The sequence below is a fragment of the Callorhinus ursinus genome, unplaced genomic scaffold, assembly GCF_003265705.2.
Source record: "Callorhinus ursinus isolate GAN/ISIS: 27379988/994484 unplaced genomic scaffold, GSC_fseal_2.0 scaffold12, whole genome shotgun sequence".
NCBI classification, from domain to species: Eukaryota; Metazoa; Chordata; class Mammalia; order Carnivora; family Otariidae; genus Callorhinus; species Callorhinus ursinus.
Genome location: NW_027397074.1, coordinates 69304218 through 69325810, shown reverse-complemented (window position 1 = coordinate 69325810; position 21593 = coordinate 69304218). Strand labels below are relative to the sequence as shown.

At 38.6% G+C, this 21593-nt stretch overlaps 1 protein-coding gene across 3 annotated transcripts in view; it reads left to right on the top strand.

Annotated features, from left to right (window-relative positions):
• Positions 1–15907, top strand: part of TMEM209 (transmembrane protein 209) — a 31840-nt gene extending 15933 nt beyond the window's left edge. For all 3 annotated transcript variants that reach the window (XM_073899199.1, XM_025865671.2, XM_073899198.1), the window contains 7 exons: positions 1650–1746; positions 4212–4337; positions 7090–7187; positions 8196–8310; positions 8404–8501; positions 9955–10028; positions 13761–15907. In XM_073899199.1, coding sequence (XP_073755300.1) covers positions 1650–1746; positions 4212–4337; positions 7090–7187; positions 8196–8310; positions 8404–8501; positions 9955–10028; positions 13761–13815 — 663 coding nt within the window. In that variant the 3' untranslated portion in view covers positions 13816–15907. The remainder of the gene's footprint in view (positions 1–1649; positions 1747–4211; positions 4338–7089; positions 7188–8195; positions 8311–8403; positions 8502–9954; positions 10029–13760) is intronic.
• The last annotated feature ends 5686 nt before the right edge of the window (positions 15908–21593 follow it).

The following is a 21593-nucleotide window of genomic DNA, read 5'->3' as shown; positions in this document are numbered from 1 at the left end:
TAGCAGCCTATTTTCTTGAACCAGAAGCCTGGATGGCTCTTTAAACATAAAAATTCCCTCATGGGGATAAAAGGTACAGCATAGGGACTATAGTCCTGAACCCCTTAGGCAATTTTGTTGCAGCCCAAGAGTGGCTGGCAAATGGAATGCATTGAATACATGTTGGAAGAATGAATAAGTGAAATGATGTCCTAGTACTATACTCTTATTTCTGCTTACATAAGGGCTTGAAATTTCAAGTTTTTTGGATTTTTTTTTTTAAAAAGCAGTATGCATATACCATATATTTTGTAATACTACTAGCAGAGTCTCGTTAGCACTCAATAATCAACCACATTAATATTTGCAACAAAGCATATGAATAGTCACGCTGTAGCCTCATGGGAATTCAGTTCACATCTTGCCAGTGTATTCGGTTTGCTTGCTAAATGGATTACCAAAAAACTTTGTGTTTTTATAAAAGGTTTCTTAATTCACGAATTTGTATAAGGAATTGTTGACTTGTATTTCATCTGAAACTTTTTCATTGTTCCATTTTATGGTTAAACAAGTAGTGGTTGAAGTTGCCGTGAACACATACACAAAACACAAAACACAAAACACACAACACACAGACAATTCAAATGGGGTATTTCCTTGGACAGTCTTTTCACATCTCAGAATTAGTTTGATATTAGCCATCCAAAGTGGCATTTGAGGTTTCTAGTCCTAAAGTAATATGTAATATTCATAAGCCAGTAGATCTAGTATGTATAATAGATCTGTTTCCACCTAGCTCGGGAATTGGGTAAGCCTTCTGAGTTCATCAATTATGTTAGTTTGAAAAACTTCTTATTAACTACAAAATATAAATATGACAAAAAATGTGTGATAATTACTGTAGAAATGTAAATCGGAAATTATCCTTTTAGTTAAGTATAATAATCATAAAAATTTGAGAAAAACTTAGCATGGGGCCCCTGGTGGTGTAGTCTGTTGAGCATCCGACTCTTGGTTTCAGCTCAGGTCGTGATCTCAGGGTCATGAGATCAAGCCCCCCATGGGGCTCCATGCTCAGCACGGAGTCTGCTTGGGATTCTCTCTCTCCTCTCTCCTACTGCCCCTCCGCTTGTGCTATCTCTCTGTCAAATGAATAAATAAATCTTAGAAAGAAAGAAAAAGATAAACAACATATAACTGAAATTTTTATATTTTCTTCAGCAATAAGCAGGCATACGTGCTTTAAGACTATGACTTAGTTGACTTACACTCTACTAGCTTGCTTATTACTTAACTCTCTGGACTTCAGCAGCTGCTACTTCATTCTCTTTCACTATACTATATATATCCACACTATACAAGTAGAAGACAGTAAATATTCTTAGCATTTCATGAAAATAATTATTTGAGGGGCACCTGGGTGGCTCAGTCATTAAGTGTCTGCCTTCAGCTCGGGTCATGATCCCAGCATCCTGGCATCGAGTCCCGCATTGGGCTCCCTGCTCAGCGGGGAGCCTGCTTCTCCCTCTCCCACTCCCCCCTGCTTGTGTTCCCTCTCTCGCTGTGTCTCTCTTTGTCAAATAAATAAAATCTTTAAAAAAGAAAAAAAGAATTATTTGAGAAATGCTTTAGAATTATGTATGTAAAATCTTTGCCTTGTTTCTTCCTAGTGGATCAATGAGACAATATTAGTGCCATTGGTACAAGAGATCGAGTCTGTGAGCACACAGATGAGACGAATGGGCTGTCCTGAGCTCCAGATAGGAGGTATGTGAAAATAGAGCCCAACATTTGATTTACCATCAGTGAATCTTCCAAGCAGAAATTTTCTTTTTGTACTGGGCTATTTAACAACAACTTTGTTATCTTGAGGTGAAGACAAAACTAAATGTCTCTAATATATATATTTTCTAATACAAGTTTTATTGAAATAGAATTTACTTACCGTACAGTTCACCCTTTTAAAGTCTACAGTTCAGAGGTTTGGGTTGTGCAACCACAGTCAATTTTAGAGTATCTCATCGCCCAGAAAAGAAACCCCACATACCCCTTTTCCCCCATCACCCATTCCCCAGCCCAGGGCAACTACCAATTTAGTCAGACCCATTCTGGATATTTCACATAAATGGAATCATACAATCTGTTGTCATTTGTGACTGACTTCTTTCACTTCACATGTTTTCAAGGTTCATCTGTGTTACAACATTTATCAGTGCTTGGTTTCTTTTTATTGCCAGATAATATCCTATTATATTGATCTATTGCATTTTGTTTACCCATTTATCAGTTGATTGACATTTGGGTTGTTTTCACTTTTTGGCTATTATGAATAATGCTGCTATGAACAGTTGTATACAAGTGTTTGTGTGGACATATGTTTTAATTTTCTCTAGGAGTACAGTGGCTGAGCCATATGGTAACTCCATGTTTAACTCTTTGAGGAACAGTAGACTCTTCTAAAGCAGCTGTACCATTTTACATTCCCACAAACAATGTATGAGGGTTTCAGTTTCTCACATCTTCACCAATACTTATCTGTCCTTTTTATTATAGTTGTCCTAATGGGTGTGAAATAGTTTCTCATTGTGGTTTTGATTTGCATTTTCCTGATGGCTACTGATGTTGAGCATCTTTTCATGTGCTTATTGGCCGTTCATATATCTTCTTAGGAGAAATATCTTTTCAGATCCTTTACCATTTTTAAATTGGATCATTTGTCTTTTTTATCATTGAGGTGTTCTTTATATATTCTAGATACAAGTTCCTTATCAAATATTAATTCCAAGTTGTACAAAGCATAAAGAATGTGTAATAATGCTAATTTAAAATCACCTATTTTCAACTCTCTTACCTGCAAAAAAATAAAACTGTTAAGGTTCCATACAATTTGCTTAAAATACCATAACTTATTTAGTGTTAAGTAATTAGATTTCCAAAATAAGTAAGGAATATCAGTGTGATGTGCTTTTTTAAAAAGAATGACATTGCTTTGTGACTACAAATGCAGTATATACTGTGTCCATTGTAGAGAGGCTGGAAAGTAGAAACAGAAGTACACAAAGAAAAATATTACCCAGAATTCTGCTTCCAGGGATAAATCACTATCAATTTTAAGTCACAACCAGTTATTATTTTTGGTTATGATACTAACTATGTATATGTAAATATGTGTGTATATGTGTGTGTGTATATATGTAGTGTATATACTAATATATATATAGTTATATACTTATATATAATATTGGTATATACAGTATATATTTTAATACATACATAGTATATATGTTAGTATATCTCTCTCAATTGTATGTTATACCATAATTTAAGAACATTAAAATTTAAAAGTATGTATTTAGGAGTTGAGGAAATATGGTACATATGTGTACATCTAATTAAATTGGAGTCATACTGTTTTGTTGCCTACTTATACCCCCCAGTTTTTCTATTTTGTTAAATATTCTCCAGTACTGTTTTTGTGGCTAGATTGTGTTTCTTTTTTGTATGTGTAATACATTGTATTTAACTGATCCTTATTATCTAAAATGTAGGGGTTTTGCCCTTTACTGTTATTAGTAATGCTGTGAGTAAATATCCTTTTATCTAAATCTTTGTGTACATTTGTAATTATTTCTTAGGGATAATTTCTTAGAAGTGGAGTTAGTTCAGTAGAAATAAATACATTAAGACTTTTGACGTACATAACCCTTTGAAAAGCTTATACCAGTTTATCCTGTAGCAACCATGTCACATAGAAGAATGCCTTTTTCCCAACATTGAGTATTACTGGTAAGGTTAGACATTCTGAAAATTTCTGTTGGTTTATTAATTTCTTTGTACAGTTGTCTTTCATGATAAGAGAAATTACTGTCATAAAAAGTTTCTGCTTATCATAGCATAACAGGCAACTTTTTCTCAACCTGATTTTGAAAGGTCTCATGTATCTTTTTATGCATACCCCACAAAAGTATTTTGTGTATTAGCTGTTTATAGATTTGTCAGCCTGGATTTGGCTGCTGCTTTTGGAGTGTGTGTTCATGTGGTATCTGTGTTTATAAATCTGGCCACTGTGCCAGAAATGATAAAAAGAAATTATAAGTAAAGTAGATAATGCAAATTGTTAAACTATTATTGCTTTCATTTATTCCTTCAACATCTGTTGAGGAAAGAGCATTCTAAGTTCTTTTAGAACCCACACGAAGAATAATCTGTCCTGTGTGTTTTATTTTTAACAGAGGCTAGTATTACTAGCTTGAAACAAGCTGCTCTGGTCAAAGCTCCTCTCATTCCAACTTTGAATACAATTGTGCAGTATCTAGACCTTACACCAAATCAGGAATACTTGTTTGAAAGGATCAAAGGTAACTAGTCATTTGAAGAGGAAAAAATTTCACTACCTTGAGATTTTATAAATAAAAGTAACAAGGAGGGGTGCCTGGGTGGCTCGGTGGTGATGCTTGGTTTCGGTTCAGGTCAAGATCTCGTGGTCAATGAGATCAAGTTCCTCATTGGGCTCTGCACTGAGTTTGGAGCCTGCTTAGATTCTCTCTCTCCCTCTTCCATTGCCCTTTCCCTCCAACTCACACACACACTCCCTCTCTCTCTCTCTCTCTCAAAAAAAAAGTAACAAGGGAAAAAAATTTAAGTATTACTAAGTATCTTATATTTTATAAATATATATTTAATTATGGCTTAGTTAAGTTTTGAACAACTTTTGGTTTTTATATTTCATATGCTTAAGAATTGTCAAGATGGACACCTGGGTGGCTCAGTTGGTTAAGCATCTGCCTTTGGCTCAGGTCATAATCCTCAGTATGCTGGGATCGAGTCCCAATGTGAGGCTCCTTGCTCTGTGGGGAGGCTGCTTCTCCCTCTGCCCCTGCCTTCCGTGTTTGTGCTGTCTCTCTCTCTCAAATAAATAAAGGAATTGTCAAAATGATGTAGTTAGCCTTGAAAATATTAATTTTATTCTGTATAGGGAAACTTAAATATGAGCTACATGGGCTCAAGTAAATATTTCATTCATTTTCTACTCTTCATAACTACGAAGAATGGATACCACTGTGACATTCTTCATAGTTTCAACATGCTGATCCTTCTTTCTCTCAATTCTTGTAATTCATATTTAATATGTTGCTTCTTTGTATTTCTGTTATGTCCAGATTATTGGAGGGAAATGTGATCTTCTGAGGAGACTGGCATGAGAATCAGGAGATTTAACCTCCCTGATATTCCACACTCTCTCTTTATGCTTCCCTGCTTTTATTTGGATAAACTGTAAAATGTTCTCATCACTAAAACAAGTTTTAGAAATAGTATTTCACTCTTCAGATTTCTCATAAATTTTAATTTGAAAGCGTTATGGTGCCCCCTCTCTCCCCTAGGTTTGGATTGGGGTTCAGGAATAATCATTTATTGTGACTTTTAAGAAACTTTTTATTATAAGGAGAATTTATATATTCATAAAACTAGACACAACAGAATGCTGAAGCCTCTTGTACATAGCCCCTGGTCCCTGCAGCCTTCAGTCCCTGGGCATCCCAAACCCTATCCATATCCCCATCTATCTCCTCCCTTTCTGTATTATAGATAGCTCTGTATGTGTCTCAAAGATAAGGCCTTTTAAAACCATAACTTCAGTACAATTATCACACCTAATATTTTTTAACAGTTTCTTTATATCATGAGATACATACCTTATGTATGAATTTCCAACCACCTCATAAAATGTGTAATTACCCCTTTGGTATTATTTGAATTGGGATTCAACTATAATCACATGGTATGACTGGTTGATAAAGCTTTTAAGTTCCTGGGCACCTGGGTGGCTCAATTGGTTAAGCGTCTGCCTTCTGCTCAGGTCATGATCCCACAGTCCTGGGATCGAGTCCCACATCGGGCTCCCACAGTCCTGGAATCGAGTCCCACATCGGGCTCCCTGCTCAGCGGGGAGCCTGCTTCTCCCTCTCCCTCTGCCTGCCACTCCCCCTGCTTGTACTCTCTCTCTCTCTCTCAAATAAATAAAGATAAATAAAGATTTTATTCATTTATTTGAGAGAGAGAGAGCACATGAGAGGGGGGAGGGTCAGAGGGAGAAGCAGACTCCCCGCTGAGCAGGGAGCCCGATGCGGGACTCGATCCCAGGACTCCAGGATCATGACCTGAGGCGAAGGCAGTCGTCCAACCAACTGAGCCACCCAGGCGCCCATAAATAAAATCTTATAAGTTCCTTTTAAGCTATAGGTTTCCTGTCCATCCTTTTTTTTTTTTTTCTTCTGCAACTTATTTGTTGAAAAAACAGATTGTTTGTCCTATAGAGTTGCCCATGGTATGGATTTTACTGAGTACATCCCCATGGGGTGTAATTTTACATGATTCTCTGTCCTCCGTAGTTCCTGTAAATTCAGGTTGCAATTTTTGGCACGATTGCCTGATAGCAGGATATTTCTGTATCCAAAAAATATGTGTACACGTGTATGCAAAATACATATAAAGTATTATTATATCAAATATACAAAAAAGCTTAAAAAGTACAGCGAACACTATATAGGCCTTCTAGATTAATGGAAACCCTACATTTCGCTGTCATTGATTCTCTCTACATATATGCACATGCACTTTTATTTTTTTGCTCTACCATTTGAAATTCATTATGGACATCATTACTTTTCAGCATGTGATTTCCTAAAAATAACATTCTCCTATATAACCCCAATACAACTTAACAGACCTTTAAAATTAGCGATATTTCTATAATATCGTCTAATACACAGTTCATATTCAAATTTTCCAGTTGTCCAAAGAATGTTACATACCCTTTTTTTCTAACCAGAATAGAGTGTAGGTTCACACATTACCGTATGTTGTTTGCTCTTTCTTTGGTCACTTTCTCTGGAACAGTTCTGCTCTACCTTTTTTCCCCACATGACACTGACTTTTTTAAGAATCCCCAATGGTAATATGTAAATTAATCTTTTATATCTTGTATTTCTTTATGTTTGGGTGTTTTCGTCAGGTTTTTAAGATGATATGCTTCCCTTATTGTAGCCCTTTGGCTTTTTTTCTTTTTCTTTTTTTTTTTTGGCTTTTTAAATTTCATCTTTGTTTCTCCAGAACTTTCTCAGGGAGGCTGTATGAGTTCATTTCGATGGAATAGAGGTGGAGACTTCAAAGGACGCAAGTGGGATACAGACCTGCCCACTGATTCTGCTGTAAGTTCCTACTTTTTTTTTTTTTGGTTTAACATTTTTCCATGTTATTATATTTATGTACTTTTATTTTTCCATTATAAAAATAAGTATTAAAAAGAATTTAGAAGCTAAGGTAGAAATAAAAATTTAAAATTTTACCAGCATCTTAACCACTGTTAATATTTTGGTGTATTTTCTTTTTTTCCCTTTACTTAGATTGCACTATTTTTTAATGTTTTTATCATAGTTGTAATCATCCCACGTGTAAAATTTTGTATTCTTTTTTCACTTTTGCAGTGTTTAAGTATTTTTTCATTACTACGCACTCAACTGTTTTCTTATATTGGAGCTAAAAGTTTGAGAATTATTTAGTTTCTGTTTTAAATAAGATTGCAAGTAATATCGTGATCCGTATTTTTTTCTTATTTGGGATTATGGCTTTAAGAATGATTCCTAGAGGAGCCTCGGTGGCTCAGTTGGTTAAGTCTCTGACTCCTGATTTTGGCTCAGGTGATGATCTCCTCAGGGTTGTGAGATCAGCCGTAAGATTCTGGGAGTGGGGCCTGCTTAAAATTCTCTCTCCCTTTCCCTCTGTTCCCCACCCACACACACTAATGCTCTCTTAAAAAAAAAATTCCTAGAATTAAGATTGATGAAAGCGAAGAGTATAATGTTTTTGAGCATTTAAGAGTTTTTCAAGATCATGTTCTTTATTTTAATAATGACTATTATATATAAAAATGAAGTTTCAAATGCTGATACTCAAATTGAGAATGTATGTGTATTTTTATCTTGTTTTTTTGTTGTTAACTATATGGGTATGAATGATCCACTTAACAGAAAACTGGGAATGTCTTGCTTTTCTCTTTTCGTTTTATAGATTTCATCTTATAAATATAACCACTTGAAAGCTTTTTTGCTAGTTCTCTCTTTAGGGAAGGATTTAAAAATTGGAGTCATTATAAACAAAGGCTTAAAGCCATGATAGATTTTCATGCTGATTTTGAAAAATTGTTTCCTCATCTTCAGATCATCATGCATGTATTTTGCACCTACCTCGATTCCAGATTACCTCCACATCCTAAGTACCCTGACGGAAAAACATTTACTTCTCAGCACTTTGTTCAGACACCAAATAAACCAGGTATAAACTTCCTAAAAGAATGCGTTGAGATTTTCACATGAGACACATAGAGAGGTTGGCTTGTTTTGTTAATGTAGCATATTTTCTTTACAGATGTGACAAATGAGAATGTTTTTTGCATTTATCAGAGTGCTATCAACCCTCCCCATTATGAGCTAATCTACCAGCGTCATGTCTACAATCTTCCAAAGGTACTTCTAAATGTAGAAATTGCTATTACAGAGTGTCACGGATGACTTGCTTTGATAATATTTTTTAGAGTCTCTTGTTTAGGGAGTAGGTAAACTTTTTAAATTAGGGAAAATACATTTCTTGAATATCCCCTTTTTTTAACTATAAAAGTAATATATGCTTAATTAGGGAAAGTATAAAGAAAAAGAAGAAAGATCATTCATTATTCCATTACTTAAAGGCAGCTATTGTTAACATTTTTGGTGTATTGCCTTTGGTAAATTTCGTTTTGGTCTTTCTCTGTGCTATTTTATGGGTTGAAATCATATTTATGTAATATTATTTCCTTTTAAAAAATTAACTTCTTAATTTAATTACCTTAAAAAACCATAATTTTCCATCCGTTAAGAAGCTTCCATAGAGGGTGCCTGGGTGGCTCAGTCCATTAGGCATCTGCCTTTGGCTCAGGTCCCGGGGTCCGGGGATTGAGTCCCACATCAGGTTCCTTGCTCTGCGGGGAGCCTGCTTCTCCCTCTCCTCCCCACTTGTGCTCTGTCTCACTGTCTCTGTCTCTCTCTCAAATAAATAAAATCTAAAAAAAAAAAAAAAAAAAAATTTTTAAGAAGCTTCCATAGAAACACTTTTTTTTTTTTTTAAGATTTTATTTATTTGACACAGAGAGAGAGATAGCGAGAGACGGAACGCAAGCAGGGGGAGTGGGAGAGGGAGAAGCAGGCTTCCCGCGGAGCAGGGAGCCCGATGTGGGACTCGATCCCTGAGGCGAAGGCAGACACTTAACGACTGAGCCACCCAGGTGCCCCATAGAAACACTTTTTAATGGCTGTAAAAGAGTTTATTATAAGATTATAACATAGTTTATTCAATCATTCCCCTATCGTTGGACACTTTGGATGTTCTAATTCATTATCGTAAACACTGCTAAGTATTCATCTTTATGGATATAGCTATCTGCATTTTGGATAATTTTGTTAGCTTAAAGTCCAAAAGTGGAATTCTAGGTTACAGAATATTTTCAAGGCTTTTAAAATACATTATAAAACTACTTTCTACAAAAGATTATTGTACCAGTTTACATTTCTATTCAGGTATTTTACTCTTGACTACAAACATCACTTCTGCTGATGATCTTTACACTTGCTATTGTTACCAGCTTCTTTACTAAGAAATTTTACATTGACTATAATCATAAATTGTGTTCTCCATCAAATTCCTATTATTCCTATTATTAATTAATATTAATTTCCTTTTTTCAAGTTTAACATTTCAACTTTGTAAGTGTTAATATTTTGGACCATTGAAGTTTCTGTCCAAATCCATGCAAATGAAAGTCTGAATTACACGGAATTCTGAGTTAGTAGAATGTAAACTGGTAGGATCTGCGTTTATCTTTTTGTTTGGTTCACATAATTTTTTGTTTGGCTTGGTTTAAATCTTGCTGTCTTTTTGTTCCAGGGCCGAAATAATATGTTTCATACATTGTTAATGTTCCTCTACATCATAAAGACTAAAGAGTCAGGAATGCTTGGGTAAGTATTGATGCTTTAAAAACACAAGTACTTTATTTACTGTTTCTCTTCCTTTGTTAAGATTCTGCAGAAGACAGCATCATATACTGAAAGGATTGTGGACTGAACAAGAGATTGGGTTTCTGGTGTAAGCCCAGCCCTGTCACTAACCAGTTCTGCTCCTTTGGGCAAGTCCCTTCATTCCTCACCAACCTCCATTTCATTGGACCACATCATTGGCTTTACAGTTGTGTCCCTCAGAGGAGCAACTCTGAGATCTATTATCAGGCTCTTGCCACTTTAAAATTTAAAAACAAAACAAAAGCCATCCCGTATCAGACACAAAGCCTTCTGCAAAATGTTTTATATTTCCAGAAAGACTGAGTCAGCACCCATTCCATATTATTGTTAACTGGGATGGGAAAATGGTCAGTTGAAATTGTTTACTTTGTTATTCTAAATATGTAGTAATGAAGCTCACATGCTATTTACAATAAATTCAGAATTGTATGGTCCTTTTGGTGATTCAAAATTTTAGTGTTATCAAATAATGTTTTGAAGGAACGGGACTGCAGGTAAAGCTGGGGAAATCTGATAATACAAGGTCTGAGAGTCTTAAAAACCTGAGGTTAAGAAAATGTGAAGGGAGGGGCGCCTGGGTGGCTCAGTCGTTAAGCGTCTGCCTTCGGCTCCGGTCATGATCCCAGTGTCCTGGGATTGAGCCCCGCATTGGGCCCCCTGCTTGGCAGGAAGCCTGCTTCTCCCTCTCCCACTCCCCCTGCTTGTGTTCCCTGTCTCGCTGTGTCTCTCTCTGTCAAATAAATAAATAAAATCTTTAAAAAAAAAAAAAGAAAGAAAGAAAATGTGAAGGGAAAGACGTGGAGTGGAAAACATCTAGGGTCCACTCCAGTTTTGATATGCATGCCTCTTTTCACTTTTGTTTAGGCGTCCTGTTTTATACATGTTCTAGAACTGCATTGTCTAATAGAGCAGCCACCAGCCACATGTGGCATTGAGCATTTGAAACATGACTGATCTGAATTGAGATGTGTTGTAAGCGTAAAATATATAGACTAGAATTTGAAGACCAAGAAAAAAGTAAAAGATCTCTTTAATAACTTTGTACATTGACTACATGTTGAATTAATACATTGGATATATTGAGTTAAATGAAATATATTACTAAAATTAATTTCACCTGTTTCTTTTTACTTTTTATAAAATTACTGTTAGAAAATTTAAAATTATGGGGGCGCCAGGCTGGCTCAGTCGTTAGCATGCGACTCTCTCTCTTTTTTTTATAGATTTCATTTATTTACTTGTCAGAGAGCACAAGCAGGGGGAAGCGGCAGGCAGAGGGAGAAGCAGGCTCCCCGCTGAGCAGGGAGCCCGATTCAGGACTCAATCCCAGGACCCTGGGATCATGACCTGAGCCGGAGGCAGGCACTTAACCAACTGAGCCACCCAGGCATCCCAAGTATCTGACTCTTGATCTCAGGGTCGTTAGTTCACGCCCCACGTTGGGCGTAGAGCTTACTTAACATAAAATAAAAGTACTTATTAGGGAGGGCGCCTGGGTGGCTCAGTCGGTTAAGCATCCGACTCTTGATTTCTGCTCAGTTCATGATCTCATGGATGTGGTATCAAGCCCCATGTTGCATCAGGCTCCATGCTCCGCAGGGAGTCTGCTTGAAGATTCCCTCTGCCCCTCCCCCTGCTCGCTCTCTTTCTCCCTCTCAAATAAATCAATAAATCTTAAAAAAAAAAAGTACTAAGTGGGATTAATAACTTACTCAGAAGCCAAAAACTGATAAAATTTTTGAAGTGCTTATCTTCTCTTAATAAGCAACTTACATGTGGGAAAGAAACATTTTAGACTAAAACTAATACATGTTTTATTTATTTGAGATTTTTTCCTTAACCAAGGGAAAAGAAGCTTTGAAATTAACTTTTTAAAGATGATTGATTAATCTTTTTAATACATTCTAAAACAATCAAATGGTTAAAAACTATCCTCTAACTTAAAGGAAATAAGCAAGTAGCTCAAGTATAGTCCATTTGGAATCATGCCCATAAAGCAGCAGATTGATCCAAATACATTACCAATTCGATGCCAGATATTTGTGTAGTTACTGGAATGAGATGAATGTTTTACTTCCAAAAGGGAAAAAAACTAGACAGAATTGACTGCACAGTAATTTAAGGGTTCTGTTCAGCAAATAAACCATAAATAAAGCTTAAAGCTAAATGACAAACTGAGACAAAATATTATGGTTGGAACACATATAGCAAATCCAAGCTAATATCCATCATATATAAAGAGCATATATAAATTCATTAGAGGGGTGCCTGGGTGGCTCAGAAGGTTGAGTGTCTGCCTTCGGCTCAGGTCGTGATCTCTGGGTCCTGGGATTGAGCCCCACATCAGGCTCCCTGCTCAATGGGGAGCCTGCTTCCCCCATCCCTCTGCTGCTCCCCCTGCTTGTTCTCTCTCTCCCTATCTCTCTGTCTCAAATGAATACATAAAATATTTTTAAAAATAATAAATTAAAAAATAAATTCATTAGACAAGAAAAACAAAATGGTCATAGACTGAAAGACTTACACAGAAAAATGTTGTGTAAATGGCTAATAAACATGAAAAGATGCTTAGCCTTATATACGAACAAGCCAAAATTAAAACATTTGTCAAATTGAGATTTATCATTTATAGGGTTTTTTTTTTTTAAGATTTCATCTTTTTAAGCAATCTCTGCACCCAACATGGGGCTCAAACTCAAAACCCCAAGGTCCGAGAGTCACACGCTCCACCAGCTGAGCCAGCCAGGTGCCCCTATCATTTGTAGTTTTGGTGAAGAAGTTCCTTGAAGAAATGGGAAAAACCAGTTAATATAGAAATTACCTTTTTTGAAGGGCATTTTTGTAATATATATATATTTTTAATTTTTTTATCAAAATTAACAACTACTCATAATTTTAAAAGTTCTGTAGTGCTGTAAGTTCATGACAGAAATGAGCAGTTCCCTGTGTTCCCAGGCTCACTAAAGGCAACCACTTGAAACTGATTTAGTCTTTTCTTCTAATACTACTCTCATGGTTCCACATAATAGAGGCATGTAGATCTCTCTTGATTCTTCAGTTTGAGACATTGGAGGTTGATTTCTTATTTTGTTAGATGAGTAATTTAGCTTATTTATAGCCCTCTCTTCCCTTTGTACTTTGAATATGGTGTAGTACTCTGTGGAGTAGAAGTAGATTTTTCTTTTTGTTATATATACAGTAGGGTTTAGTTTAGGCTATATCAATAATCCCCATATACAAATTCACTAAAGCATCAGTAATAATTGGTAAATCCTTAATTCAAGTTGAATAGGTAAATAGGTAACATTCTCTAAGAGGCCTGGCATCCCTATATCCTCTATTTTAAAATTTTAATTGATACTTTTACTTGCTAAAATTATTTGGTTAACTCTATCTGGTGTAATAGTTATTGAGATCTACCGAAAAATTAATTTTCCACACCCCATAAATCCATTTTCTAAATTTGGGTTTTAAGCACAGTTAAGAAAGCAGTTACTATTACTAGGGTTCACCTGATAAATCATATGTAACATAACTCATTACAGAATAGCATTAAATGTCATTGATGAAATAATGTATTCCTTGTCAAGACTCTTGTTTTCATTATTTGAAAAAAGACCTTAAGTGCTTGGCAGTCAATTCCACTAAAACCTTTTTTTTTTCTTTTTATAGGAGAGTTAATCTTGGTCTGTCCGGTGTGAATATTTTGTGGATTTTTGGCGAGTAGTGGGTCATTTAATTCCAAACATTTGGACTTTCTTTGATTGAACCGGAAGTTGAATCTAAGCATCTCTGAGTCACTGCCTCTTTTGAAATAAGATACATATGTGTGTTACAGACTCTTTAGATTTAATGAAAAATTAGCTATTATGAAACTTACTTGTAAAAGTATGTCCTGGGCGCCTGAGTGGCTCAGTTGGTTAAGCGACTGCCTTTGACTCAGGTCATGATCCTGGAGTCCCAGGATCGAGTCCCGCGTCGGGCTCCCTGCTCAGCAGGGAGTCTGCTTCTCCCTCTGACCCTCTTCCCTCTCGTGCTCTCTCTCATTCTCTCTCTCTCAAATAAATAAATAAAATCTTTAAAAAAAAAAAAAAAGTATGTCCTAACAAGAAGGCAGCTGAAGCTGGCAAGGTCACCAAGTCTGCCCAGAAAGCTCAGAAGGCTAAATGAGTATTATCCCCAATACCTGCCACCCCAGTCTTAATCAGTGGTGGAAGAACGGTCTCAGAACTGTTTGTGTCAATTGGCCATTTAAGGTTAATAGTAAAAGACTGGTTAATGATAACAATGCATCGTAAAACCTTCAGAAGGAAAGGAGAATGTTTTGTGGACCATGTTTTTTTGTGTGTGTGTGTGGCAGTTTTAAGTTATTAGTTTTTAAAATCAGTACTTTTTAATGGAAACAACTTGACCAAAAATCTGTCACAGAATTTTGAGACCCATTAAAACAAAATAATGGGGGAAAAAAAAGTATGTCCTAAATCTTCTACACCAAGAGACATTACTTTTACTTTTTTATTACCTTTCAGATTTTTCAGTTGCCTATAAAACTGCAACCCTGCAGATATTTGTTGACCCAAAACAGTGCAGTTTCCCCTTCATTAAGAAATTTGAGTCCTTTTTCATTGTAACCTACAAATGAGAATCATCCACCCAGTTTTTCCCTGCAAAAATTGTTTTTTCAGTTGCATTATTTGGTGTAAATACTTGAAAAGAAACAAGGAAATTGCTAATTCATCTCTATGCTTACCCACTGTTCTACAAGTCAGCCCATCGCCCATATTTAAAGAAATGAGATAAACTTCTCAGTAATATATTAACCTACGTGTATTTTTAAGTATTATTGAAAGAGGTTTAAGAGTATTGGCATTTTAAAAAGTCAACTCTTGGATCAAATGTTAACTGATAGAGTTAAACTATTTGGGTCTTAGGTTAAAAGGCTGAAGATATCAAGAAACAGCTGCTTTGGTTTTAATAACTCAATTTGACTATTCCATAATATTGTACGATCTTAAGAGTTCTCTAAGATCGTACAATATCTGTTGAAAATTTTTAGATATGTTCCGAATATCTGGGGAGTAAGAAGTGACTAAGTTTGTAAGTTTTGCTGGACTCTATTTTCTTATATATCTGTCTATAGTATCTCTAAAGCTAGCTAGCAGTTGCATTTGTTTTCTGGTTTGACATATTATTAGAGACTGTTCTGTCACATTATGTAAATCCAAAAACAACGAAAACCAGTATCTTCTGAGTAACTGCCTGTAGGGCCTGTATATGCAGCGCATTTTTAATAATTTGTAAACTCTGTTTTTCAAAAAGTTGTTCCTTTTTTATAAAGGTCTTATATCCAAAGGAAAGGAAGTTTCTTTTAACTGTTTTTGATGTATGTTAAATATGTTTGCTATATTTTAGAAGAAAATATCAATTAAACATATTAAATATAAGAACATATCAAAATCTAAGTACTATTTCAAAAGTTATTGAAGGTGTCATGGAAGAACACTTGTTATGCTGTTAAACTGTTCAGTTGCGTATTCTTTATTAAAGGAAATGAGAAAAATTTTAATAACACATAAGACAAAATTTTTTTCTTTATAGGACTTAAGACAGCTTTTAGTCCAAAAATTCAAAGCTGTAATATTTTATAAGGGACTGTCAAGAAAATACCATATATGGGAAATATACATGTGAAAAGACTAGAGATCCACACTAAAAAAGCAAAGCTATTTTGTTTACCTACTGTGAGTCTAGTGTGGGTTATTATAGTCTAGGTGGCTTTCCTATATTGACCAGTGTTCACATGTGTTTGAGCAAGCTTATATTTTAATGTAGCCTTTATTAAAAATACTTGATGATTAGTTGGAATTCACACTTCAGGAAGACAGTGCACTGCAAATATGGTAAATTTTTTTTTGGTCTCTGTTAAAATGAATAAATATCTACTTTTCTCTAATTAAATGTTTATAGGATATTTTTCACAAGGTTTTTTTTTTCATCGCTTGACTCATCCTTGTGGGATCAAATCCGCCAGTCTTTTAGATTATGTTCACTGTATCATTTATCCTTTTTTTTTTCCCCTATGAATATCGGCCTTTTCTTCAGCCAAATGTGTTGTAGGAGCTTACCTAGGTGTTTATAATTTAGTTCCCACTGAGACAACAATGCTGGGTTGCTCGGCTGATACATGGAACACTTTACACTGATATTTCAAGGGTGAAGACAAGTGGCATATGGGGGGCACTTCTAAACTCAGTTTTGGAATAGAAATCCTTTAAATGTGGACATTCCTCAAAGGTCAGTCTTGGCCCTCTGTTTCACCATCTCTGCTTTTCCTCAGAGATCTCATTCATTCCATTTGATTCCCAAATTCAGCAGCAGCCGTAACGTCTCTCCTGAGCTCCGGTGGTGTGTCTCCTTTGACCTCTCAGACATTTCCACTTGGGTGTCCTGCAGACTCTCTGTGGCTGGAACTGAATTCACATCTGCTGCATCCAGCTCGCTCTTCTAACCTGCCTTTTTCTGTTCATTGTACTACCGGTTGCCCACGCTCAAACCTCTGGTGTCATCTTTGATTCCTGGAGCTCCCCGGGTCCCCAATCCAATCAGGCAGCACACCTCATCCATTCTTTCTTAACAATGTCTCTTGCAGCTGTCCCCCTTCTGTGTCTGCTGCCACTGTGCTCATTTACACCCTTATCAACTCACACAGGACTACTACAACAGCCTAATTAATCTCACAGCTTCCTAATTGTTGCTGTGCTTCCAGACTTTCCAGTTCATCCCGCACATTCTCTTCAAATTCATCTTCCTAAAACACCTGTTTGATCATTTCAGTCCCCTGATCAATTCCTTCGCCTGACATGTAAAGCCCTCCACAGTCTGGCCCCAGGCTGGCCTTACCCACGCGGACCCTTGGCACCAGCTGGAGCGACTGCTCCTGCCGGGCTCTCCTCCCCTCCACAGCCTGCCCCTGCCTGGAGACTACACTCTGATTAAACCTGCTGGTTTTTGGAGCTGGTCCTGGCCACTCCAGCTGGCAGTCATTTCTCCCCCTGGGTGATTGGATCTGTGCCCCTTCGCTGGCACTCAGCAGCCATGTGAATAGATTCAGAAGTGACTTAGTCTTAACAGTGCGTCCTCGTATCTTCTCTCATCCTCCTAAAAAATGGGGTTTTTTACTAGTCCAAACTGTCCTGCCGTTCGGGAGGACTTGACAATGGCTACGGCTACCTTCTGGGAAAGGCTTGCGTTCTCCTCTTCGAAGGCCACCTTTCGAGCAGCTAAGCGCACTGGCTTTCATCCTGTGCTGAGACCTGAGGAGGAGGAAGCTGCCCCGGGACTGGACCGCAGCAGGGGGACGGCCTGAGGAGGGTGTGAGGGAAATGACCTGGCCGATTCCCTGTACCCTGGGGGTGTCTTCCTTCTGAGCTGGGCTGAGGCTGCTTCACTGGGCAGCACATTGTTCCAAACGCCACAGGGTCCACCATGCCTCGGGCTGGGGCGGCTTCCACGTCAGCTGCCCCGGACTGTGGGCAGCGGCAGAGGTGCGTCAGGATCAGCGGCAGAGGGCTGGGCTCTCTGGCCAGAAAGCTTTGGACAAGGGCCTGTGGAGGCCTTGACTGCCCCCTTACAATGAGAGGGGTTTGCATAACCAGCCCCTGTGCTTCCGGGGCCCTGGTGACATTGCCACACGTCCCTGGGTACGCCAGTGGTTTTCTGCTGAGTCGAGAGGATTGTTAGGTATTAGTTCGGAGCCACCTCTCTAATTTGATCCCTGGAAGATCATCAGGCATTCCACTTCCACACTGACCCAGCTGTCCTGACCTGGGGAACAGGTTGTGGGTTCTCAGTCAGGGTCGGGAAGAAGAATCCAGTACAGCAGGCCTGGTATGGAGAGCAGGCTGGTGTGCACCTGGGAACCTGTCCACCGCGGGATAGTTCACAGCAGAGCCACGTGCAGACAGTCCCAGGCGCTGCTGTGGCTGCTAGCATTTCCATTGAAAGCTATAGTTAAATCCTTTCATGCCCCCAAAGCAAAATGAATATTCCAAAAATCAGTCTGGCGGGAGGAGCCACTAACCTGAATGGGCTGAGGCTTGGGAGGACAGCTCTGTCCCTGACTGTGACAGGGCAATTCCTTTTCCATGGATTCTGATTCAGAGATCATGGAGAAGCTAAATTGAGAATAATGGATGACAGTGGTTGGGGTAAGGTTAAAAGAAAAAAATGGCTTTAAAAAGTCTCAAAGTAGGCACCTGGGTGGTACGGTCCGTTGGGTGTCGCACTCCTGGTTTCAGCTCAGGTCGTGATCTCTGGGTGGTCAGATTGAGCCCCACGCTCAATGTGGAGTCCACTTGAAATTCTCTCCCTCTCCCTCTGCCCCTCCTGCTTGTGTTCACTCGCACACATGCGTGCTCTTTCTCTCTCTTTAAAATAAATAAATCTTTAAAAAAGGTTTCAAAATAGCACACTGGTGTAAAAGTAGGAAATGGCCCCTTTGGCATTGTCAAGCAACGATCTCATTCACGGACCATGAGACCTTCCTGGCCTTGACACACCCTCGCCCCACCCCAACTGCCCCTGCCCAGCTGGACCTGCCCCCTGCTCCCACTTTCCTGCCCCCACCCCAGATTTGGCCACTCCCCAGCATAGACAGTGCTGCCCTTGTACCCTTGAAAGCTGGGTTTTCTGGTCTACCCACAAAACCCTCTCCTTCCTTTCCCATTTCTAAACTAGATGGAAAAAATAACAACCCTGAATCAGACTCTGCTTTCATGACCTGCATCCCACAGGAGGAAAGTCAGAAGGTGGTGATCTGCTCTGTTGGGGGCAAATCTTGTTTTTTCAGGAGGAACAGCCAGGCGTGATTCTTCCTCAAACACATGGTGTGTAGACTGGAATCAGGCAGCTCTGTGATAGTTTTGGCCCAGACTACAGGCAGGAGCTTACTGAGCTCCAGCGCCACAGAAAGGCCCCTTGTGTTCCTAATGAGGAGGGGTATCATCCCCTGGCCAGCCTGAGGGGCAGAGCCATCATCCAGCTAACTTGTGAATGCAAGACTTGGCAGAAGGAAGTCTGAACTAAAGCCATCAGCCCAGCCCCCAAACCTGGGAGTTGGAAAAGGTGTTAATGTGGCTTCCATCTCAAGTTAGTTGACTACTCCTAAAAGTAAATTCAGTACAGTGCTCTGCTTCCAGTTAAATGTTCTACATGAGTTCTTTAGTCTTTTTGTAAGCCGTCTTGAAAATTCCTGGAGCTAACTACTTTAAAGTTGTGGATAGACTGCACTTAGATCAAGTGCCTTGGATAAAACTTGAAGGCAAAGTCTATATCCTGGAACTATGGATTCTCTTAAGTGAGACACTACATATTTTCTACGTAGCCAGAGAAAGTATTTTTCATTGAAACTACTTTCTACTGTATTTCCTACCTCAAAACTCTATTTCCCCACATACACCCCCTCCCCACTCACTCACTCACCCCCAGTAGTTTCTGTTGGTAAGGGATCTGCAGCTCTCACTGGCTTGCCCTCCTGACCCTGTCCTGGTAGGTATGATAGTGGGGCAGTGCTGGAACAAATACCCAAGGAAAACCAAATCTCTCAGACAGATGGAGCTCCCGTAAATGATGGAGCTTCGGTTAGACTGTGGCTTCCTTGAGGTGCTTGAGGGCAGGTGCATGTGACATGCTCAGGAAATATTTTTGGATTAACAATTGGATTAAGTAGACAGAATTTACTTGAAAAGCACTCCTTTTCTTGTTTTGGACTGGAATTTTCAACGTGCTTTCCATGCTGAAGACCATAGAGACCTCTCTGGCTAGTAAGTAGAAGGTGGCAGAGAAGAAAAGCAGTAAGGAGTTGGCAGTTGGCAGTTGGTTCTAAACTTGTAGAAAGGAAGGGCAGAGGGCCCCCTCTACATTTTCATGCATTCCTCTTTGTTGGGCTCTATGGAAATTGATTCAATAGTAAAGAGTACGTATATGCCCGGGGATGGGGGGTGTCTAGATGTACATCTGCCAGTAGTGTCTTAGTTGGATGCAAAATGGGTGGCATCTTACAAACTCACATGGCTGGAGCTGTACTGTGGTAGATGCAAGGTATGAGGGCTGGGAACACTATGATCGGTCACAGGATGCCATCATCCTGTTTCCTGACACATTGCGGAGTTTTCTCCAAGTATGCGTCTAATTAGACTAGAGGATATGCTTCTCTGATGAGGAAACCAAGCTAGCCTCAGTCTATTCCACAGTGAGAGTCTGTGCCTCCTGGCCACACCAGAATCTGCCACACTCTTCCACTGCAGGTGGCACTACAAATTGGTACAACCCTTTGAGAACACAGTATGGGGCTGTGTGTGTGTCTCAGTCACTCCTGCTGCGTAACAAAGTATCCCCAAACGAAAATAATCACTTAGTATCTCTCTCCATGGGGAACTGGAAGACTGAATCATCTTAAGGCATGTTCATTCACATGTCTAGTGGTTGATGCTGGCTATTGACTGGGGCCTAACTGGGAATATGAGCAGAATGCCCACACAGGGCTTCCACGTGTGGCCTGGGCCGCCTCATAACATGGTGGCTGAATTCCAAGAGCAAGTATCTTGAGAAGGAAGGGGAGATAGGGACAGAAGCATATTACCTTTTATAACCTAGACTTGAAAATTCCACATTTTTCCACTGCATCCTCTTGATCAAGGCAGCTACGGAGAACTGACTATTTTCGAAGGGAGGGAGCCTAGACCCCACCTCTCAATGGAAAGATGTCCTACATCACATCATGTAGGATGGGTCATGTATTGATGTGGCCATTTTTGAAAAATATAATCCGCCACAATGTGCAATGCCCACACCATGATATTAATACTCTGGCTCATCAATCCCAGGAAAATATGTCCTAGGAAAATATGCAACAGGAAAAAATAAGTTATGCCTAAGATGTTCATTGTGTGCATTTGTTTATTGATTTATCCATCCACCCAGTAAATACTGTTTGAGGTAATTTGTTAGGTGCTAGGAATGCAGGGAAGACTCAGCATTAACCTTTTTCCCCCTTACATAGTTTCTAGTCTGTAATAGCTAAAAAAAAAACCCATCCAAATGTTTAATGATAGAACGGTTTAATACATTATAGTACCTCAACTCTCTGAGATATATTCTTGAATGAGATACCTATAGACTTATTTTTGACCCCCTTTAAAAATTCCTACAATTTGGGGCACCTGGGTGGCTCAGATGGTTAAGCATCTGCCTTCGGCTCAGGTCATGATCCCAGGGTGCTGGGATCGAGCCCCACATGGGGCTCCTGGCTCAGCGGGGAGCCTGCTTCTCCTGCCTCTGCCTCTCTCCCTGCTCATGCTCTCTCTCTGTATCTCAAATGAATAAATAAAAATCTTTAATAAAAAAAATAAAATAAAAATTCCTACAACTTTAAAAAGACTATGTAAAAAGATGGGGGAAATGTTGGGTAGAAGTGAAAACAAATCAAAGTTGTATGTCTACTGTGAT